At 36.5% G+C, this 21,739-nt stretch overlaps 1 protein-coding gene across 3 annotated transcripts in view; it reads right to left on the minus strand.

Annotated features, from left to right (window-relative positions):
- Window positions 1–21,739, minus strand: part of LOC139946962 (four and a half LIM domains protein 3-like) — a 141,734-nt gene that overhangs the window by 45,615 nt on the left and 74,380 nt on the right. For all 3 annotated transcript variants that reach the window (XM_071944754.1, XM_071944753.1, XM_071944755.1), the window contains exons 2-4: window positions 13,599–13,684; window positions 2,247–2,427; window positions 1,365–1,601 (exon numbers count right to left, since the gene is read on the minus strand). In XM_071944754.1, coding sequence (XP_071800855.1) covers window positions 1,365–1,601; window positions 2,247–2,427; window positions 13,599–13,684 — 504 coding nt within the window. The remainder of the gene's footprint in view (window positions 1–1,364; window positions 1,602–2,246; window positions 2,428–13,598; window positions 13,685–21,739) is intronic.

A 21,739-nucleotide genomic window follows, 5' to 3' on the forward strand; every position in this document is an offset into this window, starting at 1 on the left:
GCATTGGTGCCCTTGCCATTTCAAAAATGAAGCATACAGGGATGGATTTCACAAACAGTTAAGACTAGTCTTATCTTGAGTTAGGGCGAGTTACTCATCCTAACTTAGGACTAGCCACACGTTTTGTATATCTCTTAGGACTAATCCTAAGTTAGGTTTAGTCCCAACTCTTTGTGAAATCGACCACAAGTCATGTTTGTCCATATCTGGTTAGGCTATAGTCCGCATTTGGAAGTGGTACCTCTTTCTAATTTCTGAACCCCAGAACCCAAACAGCTTCTGTGACACATCTATTTGTATTTATTTCTATTTCTTTGGTGGAGAGGGTTGACAACTAAATCAATGCAGTCTAATTATTTAGATAATTTAATTGGAAACGCTTTGTATTAGGAATGGAACCAAGTTAGGCTTGCACTATTAATAATCTCCTAATTTTGGTTTCAATTTATCCTTAAATGGTTATTACCTTTCATAAAAGATGAAACATACTTGTTTCTAAAAAGGAATGTCTGGTATTCAACATTCCAATTCCTGAATGTTGTTGGAGAATGTTGTAACTGAATGTTATTCCACAGTAATGTTTGCCATTTGGAGAATCATTACCCAGACATTTCCCCACAGGGCAATTCAAAAAAATTACCACAGAGCCCAAAATCTGCAAAACTCATCAGCAAAAGGTTCTGCTTTGTTGGTCATGTTTGCCAAGGAGTACTCATGTGGTATAATTTATTTCATTTGTTTTTCCACCATAGATCAAAGTAAAGTTGTATGGCACTCTGTGGAGATCATGGACATTCAAAGCACAAACTAAATTTTCATAATATCTCAAGAGAAGTCTTTCACATTACCTTCTGTAAACCTTGTAAGCTATTTGTAAATCTGTGAACTTTTTTTCTTTTTTTTCTGTTCCGAAAATGTATAATGCCTTTAAAGCCATTGGACCCTTTCGGTAAACAGTGTTGTCCAAGGCCCACACTTTGTGGACCACAACTTCTATATCAAATAACAAACCTGTGAAAATTTAGGCTTAATCGGTCATCGGAGTCGGGAGAAAACCACCCAAACCCACTCTTGTTTCCGTGCGTTTCCCCGTGTCATGACATGTGTTTAAAATAAATCCGTCATTCTCGTTAACGAGAATTTATATTGTTTTGCTGTTTTCTTAAAAAGTAAAGCATTTCATGGAATAATATTTCAAGAGAAGTCTTTCACCATTGCCTTCTGTAAACCCTGTAAGTTATTTGTAAATCTGTGAATTTTTTTTTTTTTCTGAACCGAAAGGGCTTTAAGAGCTTTGCGTATCAGAGCTTTTTATCCACACTGTTGAACCTCATCCTCCTGTCATGCTTCCATATTCTACATACCTGATCTTCCTTAAGGTAATCTTTAACCCTTCCTGTTGAAAAGGCAACCTCATCTCTGAGCTCAATGAATTGATAGAAGCACTCGGTGGAGGCTGCATCCAGGATGTGTCGACAGAGATCTTCTGACAGGTCCTGGTGAGGCATCTGAAGGATGATCTGCCGATCCCGATATTTCTCCCCAGCACTATGCAGCCTCGGGATTTGGTTGTTTGGAAGGGAATTCATGAAGTCTTCCACCTTTTGGGAATTAAGGTCGTTAATATAGATAATTATATTTTGTATGTTTTGGTTGTCACGCCTTGAGCGCCTACTCTTAGCTGCATATGTGCACTTTGTAAGTTTTTTATTTTTCATATTTTTACTTTTAACAAACATAGGAATGATACAGTAAAACTTTGATACAGAAAACTTTTTCCAAAATTGATTGTGTCGATAGAGGGCAGCATTCTGTTTTATGGAGAGCATCTAGTGAATTGACTTTATTTATCTTGATGAAGAAAACACCTCTCCGTGCCATATAAACCGTCTTAAACCATGCATTAAGGTTCAAATAAGTATTAATTTATTATAGTACATTTTCCCCCACTTTTAAATTTTTTGTAAATGCTTGTACACTTAATGGCATTTCCCCCACACTGTATCAAGACTCTAACTTAAGAATTAAGTTCAACAAAGCTGTTAACTTTCCATAGAGTTCTAATGGGAGACTTATGGGAACACTAGGTGGCAGCAGACTGACCAGGTAAAACTCATCAATATTGGAGATAAGTGCACACACTCAACCTACACCTTGGCCAAACTACCCTGTGTGTCTCTTGCCACATCATGTCCTGTAGTCTCCCTATGTCTTAGATGAAATGAAAACAGACAAACATTGTTTACCTTTGCTGGAGAAAGCCCTTGCGGTACCCATGAGTAGCCAAGACTTAAGGCTCGTTCCTTGCTACGTACTAATTCATTGTGGTCTTTGGTATCTATGCCTAGACGTTCATATACAGTCACTAAGTTATCATGGATGATGTCATGGTCGTCTCGTTGACAACCACAAGCTGTACATGTACTCCTGGATAATGAGAGAACAAGAAATAATGTATAATGAGCTGATCTGCATACATACTGAATATGAAAAAAGGTACTACCTGTCAAAAAATAGTTGTTAGATGATTTACATAAACAAAAATATGTTTTAATAAGGAAATCAATGTGTAGTGAAGAGGTTTTCAACTTGTGGTTTAATCCCAACGAGGCCTGGTTTTTGATAAAGTCGAGGTAAATTATCAAGAACCAGGCCTCGGAGGGTTTAAACCACTAGTTGAAAACCGATTCAACACACTTTGATTCTCATTCATAAATACCTTTTCGGTCAAAAACATCAACACTTTTTGGTCAAAATGTAAAATAAATGCAAAAATTATAATTGTACAATGATTCCTTTCAACACAACACCCCTCCAGCTATGAAATGGTAAAGCCCTCCGTCGCCCTCGGGTAAACAACTCCTTTTAAGGGAATGCTGTGCGCGTCGCGCGTGTATCGCGTGATGTGGCACAACTGTTTCAGCCGTTGCTCTCGACCAATAGGAATGAAGAAACTGTCTTATAAGAACAGGTGCAAGCTCGCGTGTCACGCCCATGTTTCAACACTTTTTACTGGTCATAAACAAAGGTTTATACACACCCACGTGACGTGCTCTCCACCAATAGGAATCGCGAAACTGTCTGAGGTATTTATGAACATTGATTTAATAAGCCTAACAAAACAATTTCAACACAATTGCTTTTTCCTGAGTATGAAAAAAAAGAAATATGCATCCTATGTTTAAACACAAATTAATATACTGCAACCATGGGCATATGGGGAATTTGGTTAAAACATAAGAACTAAATTTTAGTAACAGGTAAATAGTATTTGTTGCTTTCTCTGTCAAATATTTTTCTTCTTGCTATGCCCAGAATTCCCCAAATGATTTGCTCAAATTTGGGGCAGGACAGTTCCCCCCTGCCCCCTGAGTTTATACTCCTATAAATGTAACTAAAAAGTTTGGAGGAAGGGGAAGGAAAACAAACATGGGCAACAAAAATGTTAATGAGAATAAACAAAAGGACAAAACACTACTTGTTTATTGATATTTTACTAGTTAGTTTTTTTAAAACAGTTAATATTAAAAATTATCTTGTCTTTGAGTATTTCAACCTCCCTATAACTTTAACAAGAAAGAAAAGGCTTAACGATGTGACTGTGGGGAATTTGTTTTCAAAGGATACTTAACACTGGCAATTTTAAACCATCACTCATCTAAAGACTTAACTGAATCGACCAACCGCAAAGCCAGACTGATTACAAAACCAAATGTTAGTTACTTAAAATATCAGTCAAAAGTCAGGAACCATACAATGGTATGTTATGAAGCAAGGAGTTCACTCAAAGATCCTCTATGCTCAGTTGAGGAGTCTACCAAGACAGATATAAACCATCAGACTTGAAATCCACTGGGACAATTTTGAGCTTATTGGTTAAGACATTTCTGTTCAGGAAAAAATATCATACACATGTTGGAAATACGTATGTAATGTGTAATCATCAAACCAGATCAAAATACCTCTTTGGTAAAGTGTTACAGCGCCCTCTTTTGACATTAAGAAGACAGTGGATGATCTTGTCACAACTTCTTCATAATCTCAGTGAGTCCTGTTTGAATTGAAGGCCATACCTAAACCTGATATGAGGGTTGTGGTAGTGGTATCATGCTTACAGAGACAGTCTAATCAATTAATCAAGTAAAGTTTGATCAATTAAAACTGGTGCAACATGGTTCAATAATGCAACATCAGTGAAACCAAATAAAATCCCACATTTTGTTGTTTTAGTTTGGAGATAAATATTTTGAAATTCAATGTATCAATATTGTGATGAAGACAATGTTCTACCAAAGAACAGCCAAGCAAACCCTCTCCATATAACTTAATCCAGGTTTCTGCACTTTGTAAATCAAAAAGATTCTGCCCCTGACCCTATAAGAACCCCATGCCAATAAGATGAGATGTCCCTTCACGAGGCGAACCCAACTGCCAAAAGCTGTCTCGTCTGACGATACAGATGGCACTGAGTGAGGACAGATGTTAAGAGTGAATCAGAGCAGGATACGAAGAATGAAACAATCGTTGTCTGCTATACATGTGGGTCAAGCGAGATATCCAATTCATTCAGCTGATCAAACTTTTCAAAAAGGGGGCAGCAGGGCTGTTGGTTTGACAGAGGGGTGAACAATTTAGGGTAGGATTTCTAAGAAACAAATGTTCCAGTGAATTGCTTTAAGAAGGTTGCAGTACTTTCTTTCAGCGAAAATAACAAAATCAATCCCATTTTGTCCGCAGTTATTGATTCTTTTCTACAAATGAGCAAATCGTCAAGACATGGGGACAAATTAATTTGATATGCAGACAATTTCCATTCACACAATGGTTAATATGATATTTCAGACGATGTTCCAATACAATTCACTTTTACATTTCATTTCAAATCTTCCGTTTTGAAGCAGGTAAATGACAGCAATTCATTGAACCATGATCACTGAGTACACTTAAATCAATGACAAGTATTCTGTTTCCTTATTGGTTGAGCTGAAGTAAGATTTATAAATATCCTCTGTAACAAAAACTAATAGTACGTCTGTTTTTGTAGACAGATCCAAATAACGCCTACACATGTGCCAGGGATGCCAGTCTACTATAACTCACTTTATTCTGTTCCAATAATTCTATTATAAGCTAATGAGCAGGTTATTGTGTCAGGATATCATTAGCTTTGGGATATCATATCCCTTGATGAAAAATGTTTCAAAGAAATAAAGAAATTCAAAATCCACTAAAAATTATTAAAATCAATGGCAAATATATTTTAAAGTTTCATTTTGGGAGCAACATTTTTGGAGGCTTCAACAATTACCAAGAATCTTGGGCCATGGGTTCATGGAGGATTTTTGACTATTGAAAATGTCACGTAAAGTATTTATGGATGTGATGAAAAATGACATACCATCACATTTCAACAACAGGATGCGTGTGCTTGCGTGTGGGAGACATTGTGGTGAAATTTTAAGGTTGATATGTATACTACAGCGGTTTGTATCTACCCACAGGCAAGTGTAGAATAGACTAAATGATTACAACAACAAAACTTATGAGTGTAATATTTCATAAAGTTCATTGACATAAATCATCATTTAAATGTAAGGTTACATATCTCGTCTGTCACACTTGTCTTAGTGGGACAAACTACAAGTTTGGGAAAAGTTTCCGCATGGCGCCACCACTTTTGCATTCGATTTGAAATAATATAGTATCTAATTTACCTCAATGAGATATCCCTTTATGTAAAAAATGAGTGAAAAAGTGGGAAAGTAATCCTTAATGTGATTTGAGTTTGATACAAGTCACACTCAAGAAAAGTAGATCCAGTTATTGTAGGAGAGAAAGAGAGAGAGGGATATTATTTTGTACACTAGTAGACCAAAGTCTTCTGCAATTATATTGTTTTGATCATGGTTACATTACTATCAACTCCATATTTCACATTTGTAACAACTAGGATTTGAAACTCTGCTTAGTGGAAATACGATATAGTAAGGTTTGTGGTAACACCATGCAATGATAATCTCTAAATGAGTTGGGGTGGTTCTGAAAAGATGGGTCACTATGAATCTCATCTGATTCCGAAAACCACAACAAATATTGATAAAGCCCTACATAGATTACTTTAATTTCTTATAACCTAGTTAATGTCCCCCAACTTTGTTATTAAGGATTCTTTCATTCATCTGCAATGTACAATATAAATAATGGATGATAATGTTTAAAGGCAGTGGACACTATTGGTAATTACTCAAAATAATTATTAGCATAAAACTTTATTTGGTAACAAGTAATGGGGAGCTGTTGATAGTATAAAACACTGTGAGAAATGGCTCCCTCTGAAGTAACATAGTTTTTGAGAAAGAAGTAATTTTCTATGAATTTGATTTCGAGACAACAGATTTAAAATTTGAGGTCTCGAAATCAAGCATCTGAAAGCACACAACTTCGTGTGACAAGGGTGTTTTTTCTTTCATTGTTATCTCGCAACTTCGAAAAACCGACTGAGCTCAAATTTTCACAGGTTTGTTATTTTATGTCTGTGACAATTACCAATGGTGTCCAGTGTCTTTAAAGGTCTTTGATTTACCATGGAGCAGTTTGTTGCTCCATGGATTTACAGAGCCAATCTGATCAGCCTAGTTTAATACAATGAAGGCTTTGGGCAAACCACAACAATATGGTTTTAATTACATCATACCACAATCTAAGTGACAGGAACATGTGTACTGGTGACATTTCAATATAACAGTTCGAAGTCATTACCAAATTAAGTCTACTGGCTGCGGTGTAATACATCAACGACTAGAGGTTGAGTTGACGTGCAAGACCAATGACAAATTTGGCCATTGTGGAAGGAGCTTCATTAATGGAAAACTAGAATATATCTTTCACCAATACTAAATGTAGATCATGTTACTGGAAAAACATTCATTCAAAAGCAGTTAACAGCAAGTGTGCATAAGGAATTTCCAATATTCAGACATAAACATTGTTATGTTAAAATGACAGGTACTGGAATTCAAATCTTGTAATTGCACATTTTTTTATTACAAAATGTACTTAGGTCTCAAAGTTGATTATAAATATGATATTGGTATAAGAAGATGACACACTAATAAGTTTCCTGGTGGTGTTTTTCCACCAACCACATGAAAAGAAGAACAAAAACCAAGGTTTAAGACAGCATTCAATGCACATTATAAATTGCACCATGGACCCATACGTACGTATAAGGGTTGGGTTACAAGACACATTATCCAGAAACTCACTTCATGAATTACACTTCGAAAAGGAATAAAACTTGAAAAATTTAGAACAACCAAGGTATTGTTATTGCCGAGTTGTATGGTCTCCTTCCAAGAAAAACAAGTGGCATTAATTCTTAAAAAAGAGATAAATAAAGTTGACTTTATGAGAGACAAAAATCCAAATGCTGAGTTGATGGCTAAAGATTGTGTTGTTGGTAAAACTTAATATAAAAATGCACACGTTTCCTAGTTACTGATCACAAAAGTCATCTATCTCTACTTATTCTAAATTTTCCAGCCAATCAACTTTGATTATGGCAAATTAATTAAACATCCGCCGTTGGGCAGACTAATTCTGTATTCTCATTGCGGGGGTACCGTACCCTAACATGCTACCTGGCTGGGTTCCAATCAGTTGAACATTGGAAGAAAAACTTAGGCGGCATGTCATTTGATATAGATGAAGAGTTTTTCAAATTGGATTTGAAATGTTCATCATGTTTTGAATGCATCACAAACCCCAAACCAGAATTAAGAAAGATCCTTATTAAACAGGGAACATGCAGAGCCCTGGAATTGAATAGCTGTTTGTGATGAGTTGCTTAAATTACAGCTAAATGAAAGGATAAACTGACTCCCTGAAAAAGGGGGTATTTGATCTCTTCAATCAGACGGTTATTTCCTGGTTTTAAAATAGATGCGGATGTAAGGGTTGGGTGCACTTTACTTATAAGATACTTTCGATCAGTTTTTACTCTGAAATACAATCAAACTGAGGTATAAAAAAACAGGAAGTCATGTTTGTAAAAAAAATTTGGTTAATTCAGTTTGTTTTATCAACATTTCAATTTAATGTGAAAGTTTCGTAGAAAAACGGCCTAGTCCAAAGGGAAACTAACAACAACTAACATTTGGGGGATAGAAATGGTAGAATGGTCATAATTAACAGCAAGGTTTCTGCACTTGTCTTACATTCAGTAGCAGAACAATTTCCATTTTACTTTAGATCGGTAACAATTAGCTAGCTTCAGACAAAATCTTACATGGAACGATCATACCAGCTCTTATAACCATGACAACCAACACTGTCAATGTGCAATTACACCAACAAAACTCAGCTGGTGGATTCGTAAAAAAAACAGCGTCTAAAAACAGCCACACTACACAATGTTTTTGATGATTTCTGAGTCTAAAAATAAAACCTCAGCTTGTTAAGAATAGCTCGGTCTCTTGTTATGAGCGCGCGATGACGCACACATGTCAATTAAGTGGCTATACCAATGTCATGTTCCACAATGGTGATCCATGTATCTTTGAGGATGTGTGGTATCAAATATACATCAGATGACAAATCAAATGATTATGTCTACAACCTGGAAGGGGGTGGAAGGATGGAGTGGTCTAATTTCCATTGCTAGTCTGTCGTCAACATCTTACTGAGCATATTGGTATGGGGGATGGAATCTATTTTTCTTTCTGCTTCCTGAGGAGGTTGTCACAGCATTAAGTATGATCCTTTAACAGGATCTTAAGAAGTAGGCCAAGGTCTAGGGGATGTGCAGCAGCCCATGGGGGACCGATGGGGGTGTAGGGTGATCCTAACCTGGTTTGGTCCATCAAAGAGAAAGACCCAATCACATCTTTTGTGCATTAAACAAATATTATGCTTCACAGCTGGAATAAGCAAGGTTGCGAATAGAAGAAGATTTTGTTCAACATGTTCCTCACCAATCACATTTAACTACTAAGCTTCTCAGTCCGAGACATAAGTTGTAAATTCAAAACACATGGAAAAGATTTCCCTGAAATGATTCAAATACAACAGGATTGTTATTTTTAATTTATTTTTTGGGTCAGCTTAGATTTTTTTATGAATATATTTTTGAAAATAATGTTGATATAGATATCACTTTATCTTTTATAGTGTGCTTGCATGTTTCTAATGGTCCTTGGATTTGTGAAAAACATTTTAAGATGCCTTTCTTTTTAGGTAGTAATTTGCCAATTCCACATTAAGTATATGATATAAAAGTACATAAAATCAGCTCTCAGATTTCAGTACCTTTATTATTTATACAGGGCCCATTTTCATGGATCTGCTAACCGCTGAATTCTGCACTTACGATCACCATTCTCCGCTTGCCTGGCAAGCAGCGAATTTCTGTGCTAGTGTTATAAGCATTGAACGCCTAGTAACGCGGAGTACGCCTGTGTACAAGCCAAAATTTCCCGTGCTTGACGTAAGCACAGAATTCGCTGTTTCTGTAAGCACAGATTTTTTGCTTAAGGTAAGCAGAGCTATTAAATTGGGCCAGATGTTGAAGCGAACTCAAATGGTTTAACCAAGCTACAAAAAAGAGGTCAGCTAAAGCCCATTGCTTTAAACCATGTTTAAACAAATTCCCTTTACTCATCATTAAGTCATTCAACACCAGTTGCCTTCTCATGTTTTGTCACCTTGTCAACATTTAAGGTGCATCAGTGTATTTGACCACATCAAAATGCTTCTTGATCCTGACATTTAGAAAGACTAACGGCCATACAACCTCTGAAGAAAGAAAAACTGGGCCAGCTACGTGCTGATCATGACTTCAATTTGGCAATTAGAGTAATTATCACCCAGCATTTATATGACCCCTCAACGAGAACAGGTGCAATGGAGACACAACAATGTCAAGTGTACAAGATAGATTTGAACTATGGAGGAATCAAAAAGATAATGCTAAATGATACACGGTGACTTGGATTTACTAAACGTGGCACTCTAAACAAGTAGCGTAGGATACTGCATCTTTGTTAAAGTGTGCGGTAGATGGCTAGCAACAATGATGGCTTTCCAACTATTGTAAAACAGATAGTTTGATAACACCACGCTGAACAATCAACATGATTATTTTGTTTCTGGGACTATTTTGAGTCAATTTCTAACAAGATTATTTCTGATTTCAAACATACTTCATTTAAAATTTCTAATGGAGCTATCTTTAAATCCGGGTTGAGCAAAGGGAAACGGAATTTGAACCAACAGAGCTATCTAGGCCTAATGATGGCGGTCTGCCTATTTTGTTAATATCTTTTTTCTGGAGTGCCAGTCAAATACCACACATGTGGCCGGGATCACACCCAAGTATATGATATAATCTTCGAGGCTGCAGCCAGGGGATTATTTAAAATATCGCGCAAAAAACAAGTAACTATCTTTAGTGAAGAATGCACCATCTCAATTTCTTTTATATTTTCCAGTTGCACTGGAGGCTAATGCATGTTATGAATTCTGAGTTTCAACCACAATGTGTATATAGCCTACATATCATCTCCCCAAAGTTAAACAAACATAACATTCCTTTCAAGAAACATCTTTTATTTATTTAAAAAATGGTTGACTAATTTATTTATAAAGCAGATCTAGGAAAATTGACTACATGTAACTCCAACCAAGAACCATCTGGCATCAAGCTCAAAGATAATACTTGGATGACAATTTTAAATGAATTATGACCCATACTGCTTGGCATGGCTCTAGAGCAGGTTAGTTTACTCCAAGAACTAGCAGTTTAGACGGGAAATCTAGAAATACAAGTAACTGTAACATAACACGGAAGAAACATTCGCTTCATAGATTATGTATGAACAGTATGTATCTAGGTTTTAATTTAATGTTACTTTGAGGAATCCATCCCTGAAATCCACTTCCTATTTGATTTTTTTGATTTTATCAAACCTTATTAGATTTTGTCAATCAGACCTGAGCCATCCAAGACAATTTAATAAAAAAGTTATATTGGTAGTACTTGCGAGATCAAAAGCTCCCTATCCACCCAACCCCCACCCTGAATATTTTGTCAAGTCGTTGTGTGAAAAATAAACAATAACAAATTATTAAATAAATTAAAAGTTCATGATTTTAAACTGTCAAAATACAACCATTTGATAATTCACAAATAGAGACAATGCCTAAAAGTTCCCCTTAAAGCCAATGGACCCTTTCGGTAAACACTATTGTCCAAGGCCCAGCCTTCGTGTATCATAACTTATATATAAAATAACAAACCTGTGAAAATTTAGGCTCAATCGGTCATCAGAGTCTGGAGAAAATAACGGGAAAACCCACCCGTGTATCCGCGCGTTTCGCCGTGTTATGACATGTGTTTAAAATAAATCCGTAATTCTCGCTAACGAGAATTGATATTGTTTTACTGTTTTCTCAAAAAGTAAAGCATTTCATGGAATAATATTTCAAGGGAAGTCTTTCACCACTACCTTCTGTAAATCCTGTAAGTTATTTGTAAATCTGTGAACTTTTTTTTTTTTTCTGTACCGAAAGGGTCCAATGGCTTTAAAAAACCTACAACAAAATTGCTTAAAACTTCCTCACGATTGACTAATCTCTCTCAGACTCTCAATCCCTAATACTACAAAGCCCTCCTCATTTAGTTTTTCTTGGCAGAGTTAAAATGTATATAAAATCATTCAGCAAAGAAATATTAACTAAGAGTAAGAGCGGGACGTGAACCTGGGACCTCCAGATTAACGTGCCAGTGCACTCCAAATGTTTGTCCGAGGTTTGACGTTCATTTTTTTTTGAACAAGGAATAGCAGAACAGTAACCAACAAATTTGGACTTAGGATTATATTCCCATGCACAAATTGGCGTGTTGGGCGGTGAAGCAAATTTGTAACTTTGATTTTGATTTTACATCAAATTCACAAAAATAGAAAACAATTGCAGATAAAAATGTTTCAGATTGCACAGTAGAAATTTACAAACCATTCCTTAGATCAAGTCAATAACATTCGGAGGACCAAACTTTGGTTCAGAACGCCGAACAGTTTTGAAACATTCTTGGGGGGACCCCAGCTGATTACTATTATATTTTATGACATCAGTTGAGGAATCTAGTCCAGATGATACTATACAGACGGTGTCACGCTAGATGCTTTTTGCAATTAAAACATCTACCATGAGGTTCTCAAGCAAGGCTTCTTCATCTTCAAACTCATCAACTCAACATTAAATTCCTGCATCGCCAACCACTGTGCCATGTTGATGACACCCATCAACTGAACGCCTGCCTGCTAACACTCCTGAACCGTGAAGGGTGAAACGCTGGCACAAATATGCTTCGGAATTTGATCAAAGTTACGAGACTGAGGAGCTGTCATCTGGAATGTATCGACTGGAATCAATTATTGCCTGCCAAATTCATAGCATAGTCTGCAAAACTGGACATTTTAATATTTTTAAAGAGAGAAATTGAGTAGGAAATAATTAATTTACTTTGCCATACAACCCAGATTTTTAAATCAGTGATGCAGCCATCAGTATCTGTAATTTTTTGTAAACGCATAAACCCTTACTCAAAACTACACTTAATAAATCAATTATTTAGAGATGAAGAGTGAACAAGGTCATTACTGAATACAAAAGTACTGTACATTACAAGAGTTTAAGCAAAGACAAAAAGAACAGGCTAAGGTTTTCATCTCAACTCCTTTACTTTTAAATCAAAATGAATGTTTTGGCCCTGGTGGAAATAAGTTGTTTGACAGTAGGCTTTAACGGCTACTAGAAATTTGAAAGATACTGCATTGCCTGGTTTAAACAATTACCCCACACACTCAACCTATTATCAAAGTAACTTTCTGAAGAGTTGGGAATAAATCAGCCTTAAATTTGATTAAAATCTCAAAGGAAAGGTTGGTCAGCAATCTCCACATGGACACTTTGGTTTAATGGTTTAAGACCGCAGTAATCTTGACATGGAGTCTGTTAGATGTAGAATGACATGCTGAAGTTGGATTTATTGCAGGAACAATAATAGAGGTAGGTAGAACGTGTAAACAAAATAATGATCAAAGCAATGAAATAATAAATCTTCAACAACTGAAGAGAAGCATGGTGCTTATAGAAATAACACAATTAGACATACATGCAATTGACATACATACACTGTACATCCCAAGGACATTCTTGCCTATGCAAATTAATATTTGAAAGAGTAAAAAAAAATTATAAGCAAAATCAATAATGATGAATGAATCATGAAATGCGTGGTTTTTGTGAAGTCGAATGCCCCAAAAAGACACACCGCTGTGCTCTCAAATTGTATTATGATCTGGGTGACACTTTCTTTGATCAAATTACTGCATTCTTCCCAATTTAATATGATTTGCTGACCTTTCTGAGTTCGTAGCAGACTGTGGTTGTGACAGTTGTTTGGGAAGTTGATGTTCAAGGAATTGAATAATACACATGACTTTATCAGGCACTATTTGATTTTTGACTGACTAATTCATTAAAATTTAAGAAGGACATATCAACAACGGATGAATGCGATTGAAGTTAAAACTTACCTCCACTTGTGAGGAGTAAATCCTAGGCATCGATCCCCGCAGCTCAGACATGGCTGGCCCTTGTCTACCTCCTCATAGGGGAACACCTAATGCACAATTAAACAATATCAAAACCTTGTGTTAACAAAAGCAACAGGGTTGAGGTAATGTTACTCATTTATCTCTATAATGAATTCAAGAAACACTAATTAGCCAACAATTTGAGCGTATTTTCCCACAGTTTGAACATTATACCCAGCTTTTGCACAGGGAAACCCCCCCCCCCCCCCACCATTCAGTTCTTAAAGTATCCTTTGATAAAGCATTAAAAGCAAAGGATGTGCTGTGTCAGTGAAAGCAAACAGAAAGAAAAGCAAAAGTCGCTTGGAAATCAATGTATAATCTTTCTCCTCAGGGCGGTAGTCTAAAAACAAATTTGTTGAACTGGACTCAGAAATAAGGTTAGGAGAAAACGGATTTGATTTTCTATATCGAGCTCATACCCTACCAAACCAATCAGTCAATCTAAAGTTACCAGGAAACTGGTAACCCAATATGATTGTTTAATACCCACACCAAAAACAGGAAATCAATTTTGATATGTAATCTATTGTGGACATTAAAGGCAGTGGACACTATTAATAATTACTCAAACAATTGTTAGCATAAAACCTTACTTGCTAACGAGTAATGGGGAGAGGTTGATAGCATAAAACGTTGTGAGAAACAGCTCCTTCTGAGGTGACATAGTTTTTGAGAAAGAGGTAATTTTGCGCGAATTTGATTTCGAGACCTCAGGTTTAGAATTTGAGGTCTCGAAATCAAGCATCTGAAAGCATTTAACTTCGTGTGACAAGGTGTTTTTGCCTTTCATTATTATCTCGCAACTTCGACGACCAATTGAGCTCAAATTTTCACAGGTCTGTTCTTTTATGCATATGTTGATATACACCAAGTGAGAAGACTGGTCTTTGACAATTATCAATAGCTTCCAGGGTCTTTAAAACTGTTCGCTTTTAAGTATCTAGGAAATATTTGTAACATCTCAGTGAAATCAAGCCAGTTATCCTGAGACATAAATGTCAGTTTCGCTAGTCTGGCATCTGTGCTACAGATGTGCTTGTCATTTCCAAGGATTTCTTTTTGATAGCCAGGTTGTGATTTGTAGGTGGTATTAACTAGAGAAGGAGTGAATGAATGTGAATAACACCATCTGAAGATATCAAGTATTTACATGGGTCACTTGAGTCTGAATACTACAGGCTAGCTAGGTCGGCAAAGGACAACATTTTATTTTAAAATCTGAAAAAAGTACAGAGGGGATGACATTGTGTAGAAATAGACAAATTTAGAAATACAACATTCCTGTTCTAGAATGAAGTATAGTCACGTAGTAGGGAAATTCTTCTACCTTTAAAGTCACCTGGAAGTGGTATTTTTTCAAAATAAAGCTTTTGTCACTAATATATGTGTTTTGATGAGTGGAATGTGAATAAGCAGTTAACTAAGGTTTTAAAAAATCAGTTCTTATGTTATTTACAAATTTAAGAGTAGACCCCGACCCGAGAGGGCGCTGTTTGTGACTTTAATCGAGGCAGACTTTGCCTGTAATGCGTAGAGTAAACACAATTGCAAAGTACATGTATTTTTTATTTTTTTCCGGCAATGCCGACCAGGTGTATTGCTGCTGAATGCAGAAAAACACTTTTTGAAATGTACCAACTCACGACTTGGACGTACATGTACTTTGCATGTGTGTTTACTATACGCATTGCAGGCAAAGTCTGCCTCGATTGACGTCACAAAAGGGGTAGGCGGAGTCAGCCCCCCAAACAACTTTATATATTTTTTAAACATATAAATCGTGACAAACAATTACTAAAAAAATTGTTTTATTGTTCGTAAGCATATACTCTTATGTTTGAAAGAAAAAAATTCTATTTCCAGGTGACTTTAAATTATCTTTGTAATTTCTACATAATAACAGAGACAATCAGGGGTGAGAGTCATTACTAATGAAAAAGTCTGAAACTTGGATACATATTCAAACGTATGTTGAAATGATGCAATTTCTATCATTTGGTAACCCCTGGGGTTATAAATTCCAAGGAGCTTTTGGAAACAGTATCTAAAGCACTAGAGAAGTAGACCAATGAGCAGGATTTCTTTATTTGTGGAACAAATATTGTCTGATATTCTTCACCAGGCCGACATAAAAAGTCTGAATTCAGCCAAAAGTCTGAACAATTTCATCCCTGAATAATATTGTCAAGTTTTCTTCCTCTATGAACAAATTTGAGCTACTTGCATTCAAATACCTATTTCTTCCCCAATTATTTTGCCTCTTTAAAATCTTTTTTTTCTTCTTTTCCTTCTCATATAAGCCTTTTTTTTTTTTCTTCTCTTTCTCACCATTCAAGGTTTAATTTGCTTTGAGGAAATCCAAGACCAAGTCTCAGATGACCATCAACTTACAGGAACACATTGCCTTGGATCGGTCGAGTTGGTCTTTGAAAAGCATTTTTACCCATTTGTTATAAAATGCATGGTTAGAAAGATGTTAAAAGTAGAATACAATGATCCACACAAATTGCGTGGTTTTCCTTTTACTTTGCGAACTGACATGGTCGGCCATTTATGGGAGTCAAAAATTTGACTCCCATAAATGGCCGACCGTGTTAGTTGAAGAGGTAAACGGAAAACCACGCAATTTTGAGTGAAACTTGTGTGGATCATTTAATTCCATTTCAAAATATCTTTCTAGTCATATGCATTTCAACAAACGGTTACAAACGCTTTTCAAAGACCAACTCGACCGATCCAAGGCAACGTGTTCCTTTAAGGACTCAGAGAGGACCACAACTCAACAACAGACCACAGGTCAATGAACCCAAGTTGATATCACGAAGGAATCCCTTTGTGAAGTAATCACCTCCAAGCACCACAACAGTAAACCATCAATAGGAAGACAATATACGTCACACCAGCATAACTCATTCCAATTTATTGAACCCGGACTGATTTTGAAATGTGTACAGTAATTGAATTACCAGCCGTCATATTTGAACGGTCAGAAGATGAAATTCCCTGATAAGCTAGGGTCCTAGATACTGGTGGTAGTGTGAGAAGGAATTTGTGATTGGACAAAGTACAGGACATATGATCGAATACTTCTTCTTTTTCAAATTGATTGTCCATCTGGTAGCTAATACTTGTTCGTTCTAATACCCTAATACATGTAATAACAAAGTACACTATTGGTAAAATGATATCATGTAATAATGACCGCATACACGCAAGCACTCTTTTGCTGAAGTGTACTTTTACTCTGAGCCAGTCCACTGGGGCGGAGATATTGTGCGGCTTATTCTGCATTATGATTTGATTTAAGCTATTGATAGTTTCACACAATAATCCAGAATTCATTGAAAACATAAGGGGTGTCATTATCATGATCAACACAGAGGATCCACCCGAGGATTTCCCAAAACAAAACAGAATTTCTCATCAAAGCCTCGGAGTCGGACGCTGCTATTCGAGTACCAACAGCTTACTACCCTCTTACCCTCGCTACCCTTTAGCTAAATGTCAACACGAATGTTGCTTACTCATGCCAACATTATGGTTCACGATAACTAGTTGCACCAGGTGAAAGAAAACACACAACACTAATGTTCCTGATCTTTAGATGTTGACATTTCTTATGAAATAATGATGACCAAAACATGCTGTTGGAAAGGTTGCCTTACAGTCAAGGTTCCGTAAGACTTTTTTGAGAGAGACACTTTTAACAGTACTCTGATAACTCTGGTAATCAGTGTGTATATTTCATGGACCCCACCCCTCCTCCCAGTGTTCCATTCCAGTCCACCACACCCAAGTCTTTTAATAAAATCTCCACCATAGACATTTTCTTCAAAAATCAATAGGGGGTGAAGATAACTTGAGATTGTCCTGGGCACGGAAATAACCTGGACAGCATTATTCATATGATACAATTCAGAAGTTTTCAATTGGCCCCCTAAATGCACCCACAATGGATTCAAGCATTCAAATCTTTAACACAAAACAGCAAAAGTTAAGTTTGCAAACTATAATCAACACAAGAAATAGGACAGACCAAAACAAATTAAATTTCTCTCTGATTACTCCAAATGAAGAAATTGTAAATGCTTGACATTTCATCAACAGCTTTATCATTAGCAGCAATGGAGTAGCTTTCAGACATCAACAAATGAAGAAGCAATTTGAAGGATACTGACACATTGTTACCAGCATGAGTCAGGAATATGTATTAGTACAAGCATTTATCATGATATCTGGCTGGCTGAAGTCATCTTCTTATAGGCCTTACAGTAATTCAAACCCAACCTGATCAACCTTAGATCCAATGTCACCATTTTGTCGCCAAATGAATAAAAGATCGCTCCAAGACATTTAAAGGCTTGGATGATTGATTAGGCATGCAATTTCACGGAGGCAACTGCTTTCCTTGCCCAAACCTTGACCTTCATACTGCTTAAAAAACGGTCCAAAAGACATCATCATGTTTTAGTAGAAGAGGCCTAATTGTCCATTCAATACTGACAGTCCACACCAGGTGGATCTTTATGTAGTAGAAAGTATAAACCATTAATAAATAAAAAGTCTGCAAGATGAAAAATGACAAGCGAGGTTCTAGCAGGAGGATGAACCATGGGATGAGTAAATTGATGATGCACAACTGGATGCATTCAGCCACAGAGGCAGTTTTTATTGGGCAGCGACAGATTAACTGTTTGATGAAACTGCTCCTCAATACCAAGCAAAACTTGCTAACTTTAAGACTATTCATTCCAAAGTATCTCCATTTATTACATTTAAAATCCCCATAAAATGGATTCAATACTAAACAGAAACATAGCTTTTAATATATTGCCAATTAAAATGATTAATATTGTAAGCGTTTCTGCCATAAAGTTATATCCTTAGCACCTCAGATACATAGCACAATACAGTTTATCAATTTCAAAGTGAAGTATCAGTGTTGAACTGAAGAAAAAAAAATCTTTTAAAACCCAAATCAAACCCCAACCCATTGTCATGTTGTGGTTCTTGGTTCAATCATTCCCAATCAAAACATTACATGGTCATTCAAGAGTGCATCTTAACAGATGCTCCAGTCCAGTGTTTTTGAAATCCTCCACACAGCACCTTAGGGCTATATCTCCTGGAAATCATTAAAGCACATCAGCAGATGAAAACAAGGAACGCGACATTAACAGTCAGGGTGCTCCTTTAACATGATATGAAGGTTACTCCCCACCCCCCTAAAATAAAATACAAATCTGGTCAAGCTTCTGTAGAATACCTGGGGGTACTCAATATCTCATTTCAATAATATTTGGTTTGTGGAGGTCATCCGATCCTCACAAATCTATGTAAGGTCTTGTCAACCTGTCCCCCGGATAATTACATTTTCACCACGTACCTATTGATTGAATTAATACTATGTATAGTGACTGCCATACAGTGGGACAGTGTAAGATGGGTCTAGAAAAAGTGTTGGTTAGAGTATTTAGGTTTGTAGGGTAGTGAGATTGTGACGTGTTGTATATCATGCCCGGAGGTGGATCAAGCAATGATCAGGGTATCAGATGAGAACGCTATAACTCCCTGCTTCGCTCTCGTTATCATTTAGAGAGCTTGAGAAATTGGTGTACAGAGAAAAATAAGATCAGATGACTGCTTTGGGGACGGACGTTGGAACAAAATCAGAGTTTGACATCCTGGACACTGTAAGGAGTATGATTGGGGTTTAACAACTCAGTCGGTGTCTTTCTTGTTTTGGAGGTTAGCGTGTCAAGATGATACGATCGGGTGACTAGTTGGGGAATAGAGACATTGAAGCAACATTGAGGGTTAGACTTTCAAAGGACAGTTAAAGCATGGTTAAATATAATATGACTGGGGGAAATTGTGTGTACTAGAAATCCAAACATGCTCTTTAAACTAGATGTGTAAACTTCATGTACAGTTTTATCCCCTTGCTTTGAATATATGAATTTCTTTCTTCAGCTTTTGTCAGTTTGTTTAATTAGATTTCCAACAGCAAGTGTTTGGGATGTACATGCATTTTTAAAACAAACTCGGCCCATTCCCAAAACCCATGGCCACAACAACATTTAAGAGATAAAGATTAAGGCAAAATTTAATTCACTTTCTCTGTGAACTAAACTTAAAGATAACTCCATCTTGATTCCCGCTTCAACTAAAGTAATTTATGTTCCTTCCATTTTCATAAGACACAAGGAAAGGACAGAAGGCTTAAATCTTCCTTCACACTTGATAAGTGCATAATCTACCATAGGGAATTCACTGTAATGGACTTGTTCTCACTATGTCATAAACTTCAATAAAAACTGAAGACAGTTCTTAAAGAAACTTTAAGACAAATGTGTTGGTTGAGGACAGAAGAAGATTTTATTTACTGCAGAGAAAACGGATTTTGATAACTGCCTAGATTGCCCCACATACAAATCTAAGCAGCACTAAGAACTTAACACCCATCAATATCTATCACAAGCAGATCCTCAAATACTGTTGGCCTATCTTTTATTTTATTGCGAACACTATTGTGTGTAAGTTATGAATCGTGGAAGAAAACGTTTGAGACCAAGAACTGAAGATCATGTTATTTGATTGAAGTCAGGAAACTAAATAGCATGTCAAAACAGAAAGTTGATTGGATTGGCCTCACACTTGGAAAGGAATGTTGGAAGTTCTGTCTCAAGGCATTTTTCAAGAAGGTGTGATTTCAAAGAAACACATTTAAAGGCACTGCACACTATTGGTAATTACTCAAAACAGTTGCTAGCATGAAAGCTTACTTGGTTACGAGCAATTGAGAGCTGTTGAAGTATCAAACATTTTGAGACACGGCTCCCTCTGAAGTAATATAGTGGCTGAGAAAGAGGTAATTTCTCACCTAAATATTATAAGACTTCAGGCGGCCTGAAGCCTTTTAGGCATCTAAAGGCACACAAATTTGTGTATCAAGGGTGTTTTTTCCTTCAATTATTTCTTGCAACTTCAATGACCAATTTAGATTTGTTATTTTATGCATTGTTGAAATACACCAAGTTAGAGTACCAGTCTTTAACAGTTATACTAAAGGTGTCCAGTGCCTATAATGGAAATGTGTTGTTCCATACTACTCCTGGCTGAGGGGATGTGTGATCATACAATATAGTACCTCTATAGTTATTTTGTTCCTTTGGATCCAGTGTCTGCCATGGTCATAGTCGTTTTCTAAAGTCAGTGACCCAATCAATCATGGCATGAACCATGTGGTAGACCTCCTGTGGGATTGGATGGGTCATACATGGGTCACAATCAAATGTTGACATACCCCCAACCATTATGATACATCATGCTATAAGAGAAGCTTGTGTGGATTTTCATTATTGATCATTGTGTGATGGATCGGCCCTAAGCTTTAGACAGATCATTCATACTTAAGGCAAGTCTGCTCCCTCTATATAGCCCCATATAGGACTCTTCCTCTGTAGTATTATAGTTAAATATAGGTGTAAAACCTCCAGAGCTAATCCTAGAGAAACAAGGGGGGGGGGGGGCGTCTGAGGGTCCATTTGTAAACTTTCAATTCACCTCTTTGTGCTCACTTGTTGCCTTTTCAAAAAAAAAAAAATCATGGACAATTTAAGAAATCTGTTAGTTAGAAAAGGGCTGAATAATGACATTATCTGCTTGTTTCAATTATTAAAACATACAGAACTACTACAAATACAAGCTGTTAGGCTTTGAATTGATATCTTTTCCATGTTTCGACCTACAAATACAAATACTCAAGTCAAACCATTGGTTGCATATGAATGGTAAAATCATTTCAACTCCAAAGATGATTCTATTACTGCTGCCTTTTGTACCACACCGGGATAGGTATAACCGAAGGGCTACACAGAGTTCAATAAACTCACAACGGCATACATATTTGGAAGTCGGCTCTCTAGAATGCAAATCAGATGGCCTTGGAAATTTCAGAAAGAATTCCTTGAAATTTTTAAGAGAAATTGCTGAATGAAAGGATGATACTGTACACGAGAGGCTTGAGCAGCAGCAGCAGTATATAACAGATGAGAACAGCAACAGGGGTAGATGAT

Source organism: Asterias amurensis, chromosome 14 (genome assembly GCF_032118995.1).
Source record: "Asterias amurensis chromosome 14, ASM3211899v1".
NCBI classification, from domain to species: Eukaryota; Metazoa; Echinodermata; class Asteroidea; order Forcipulatida; family Asteriidae; genus Asterias; species Asterias amurensis.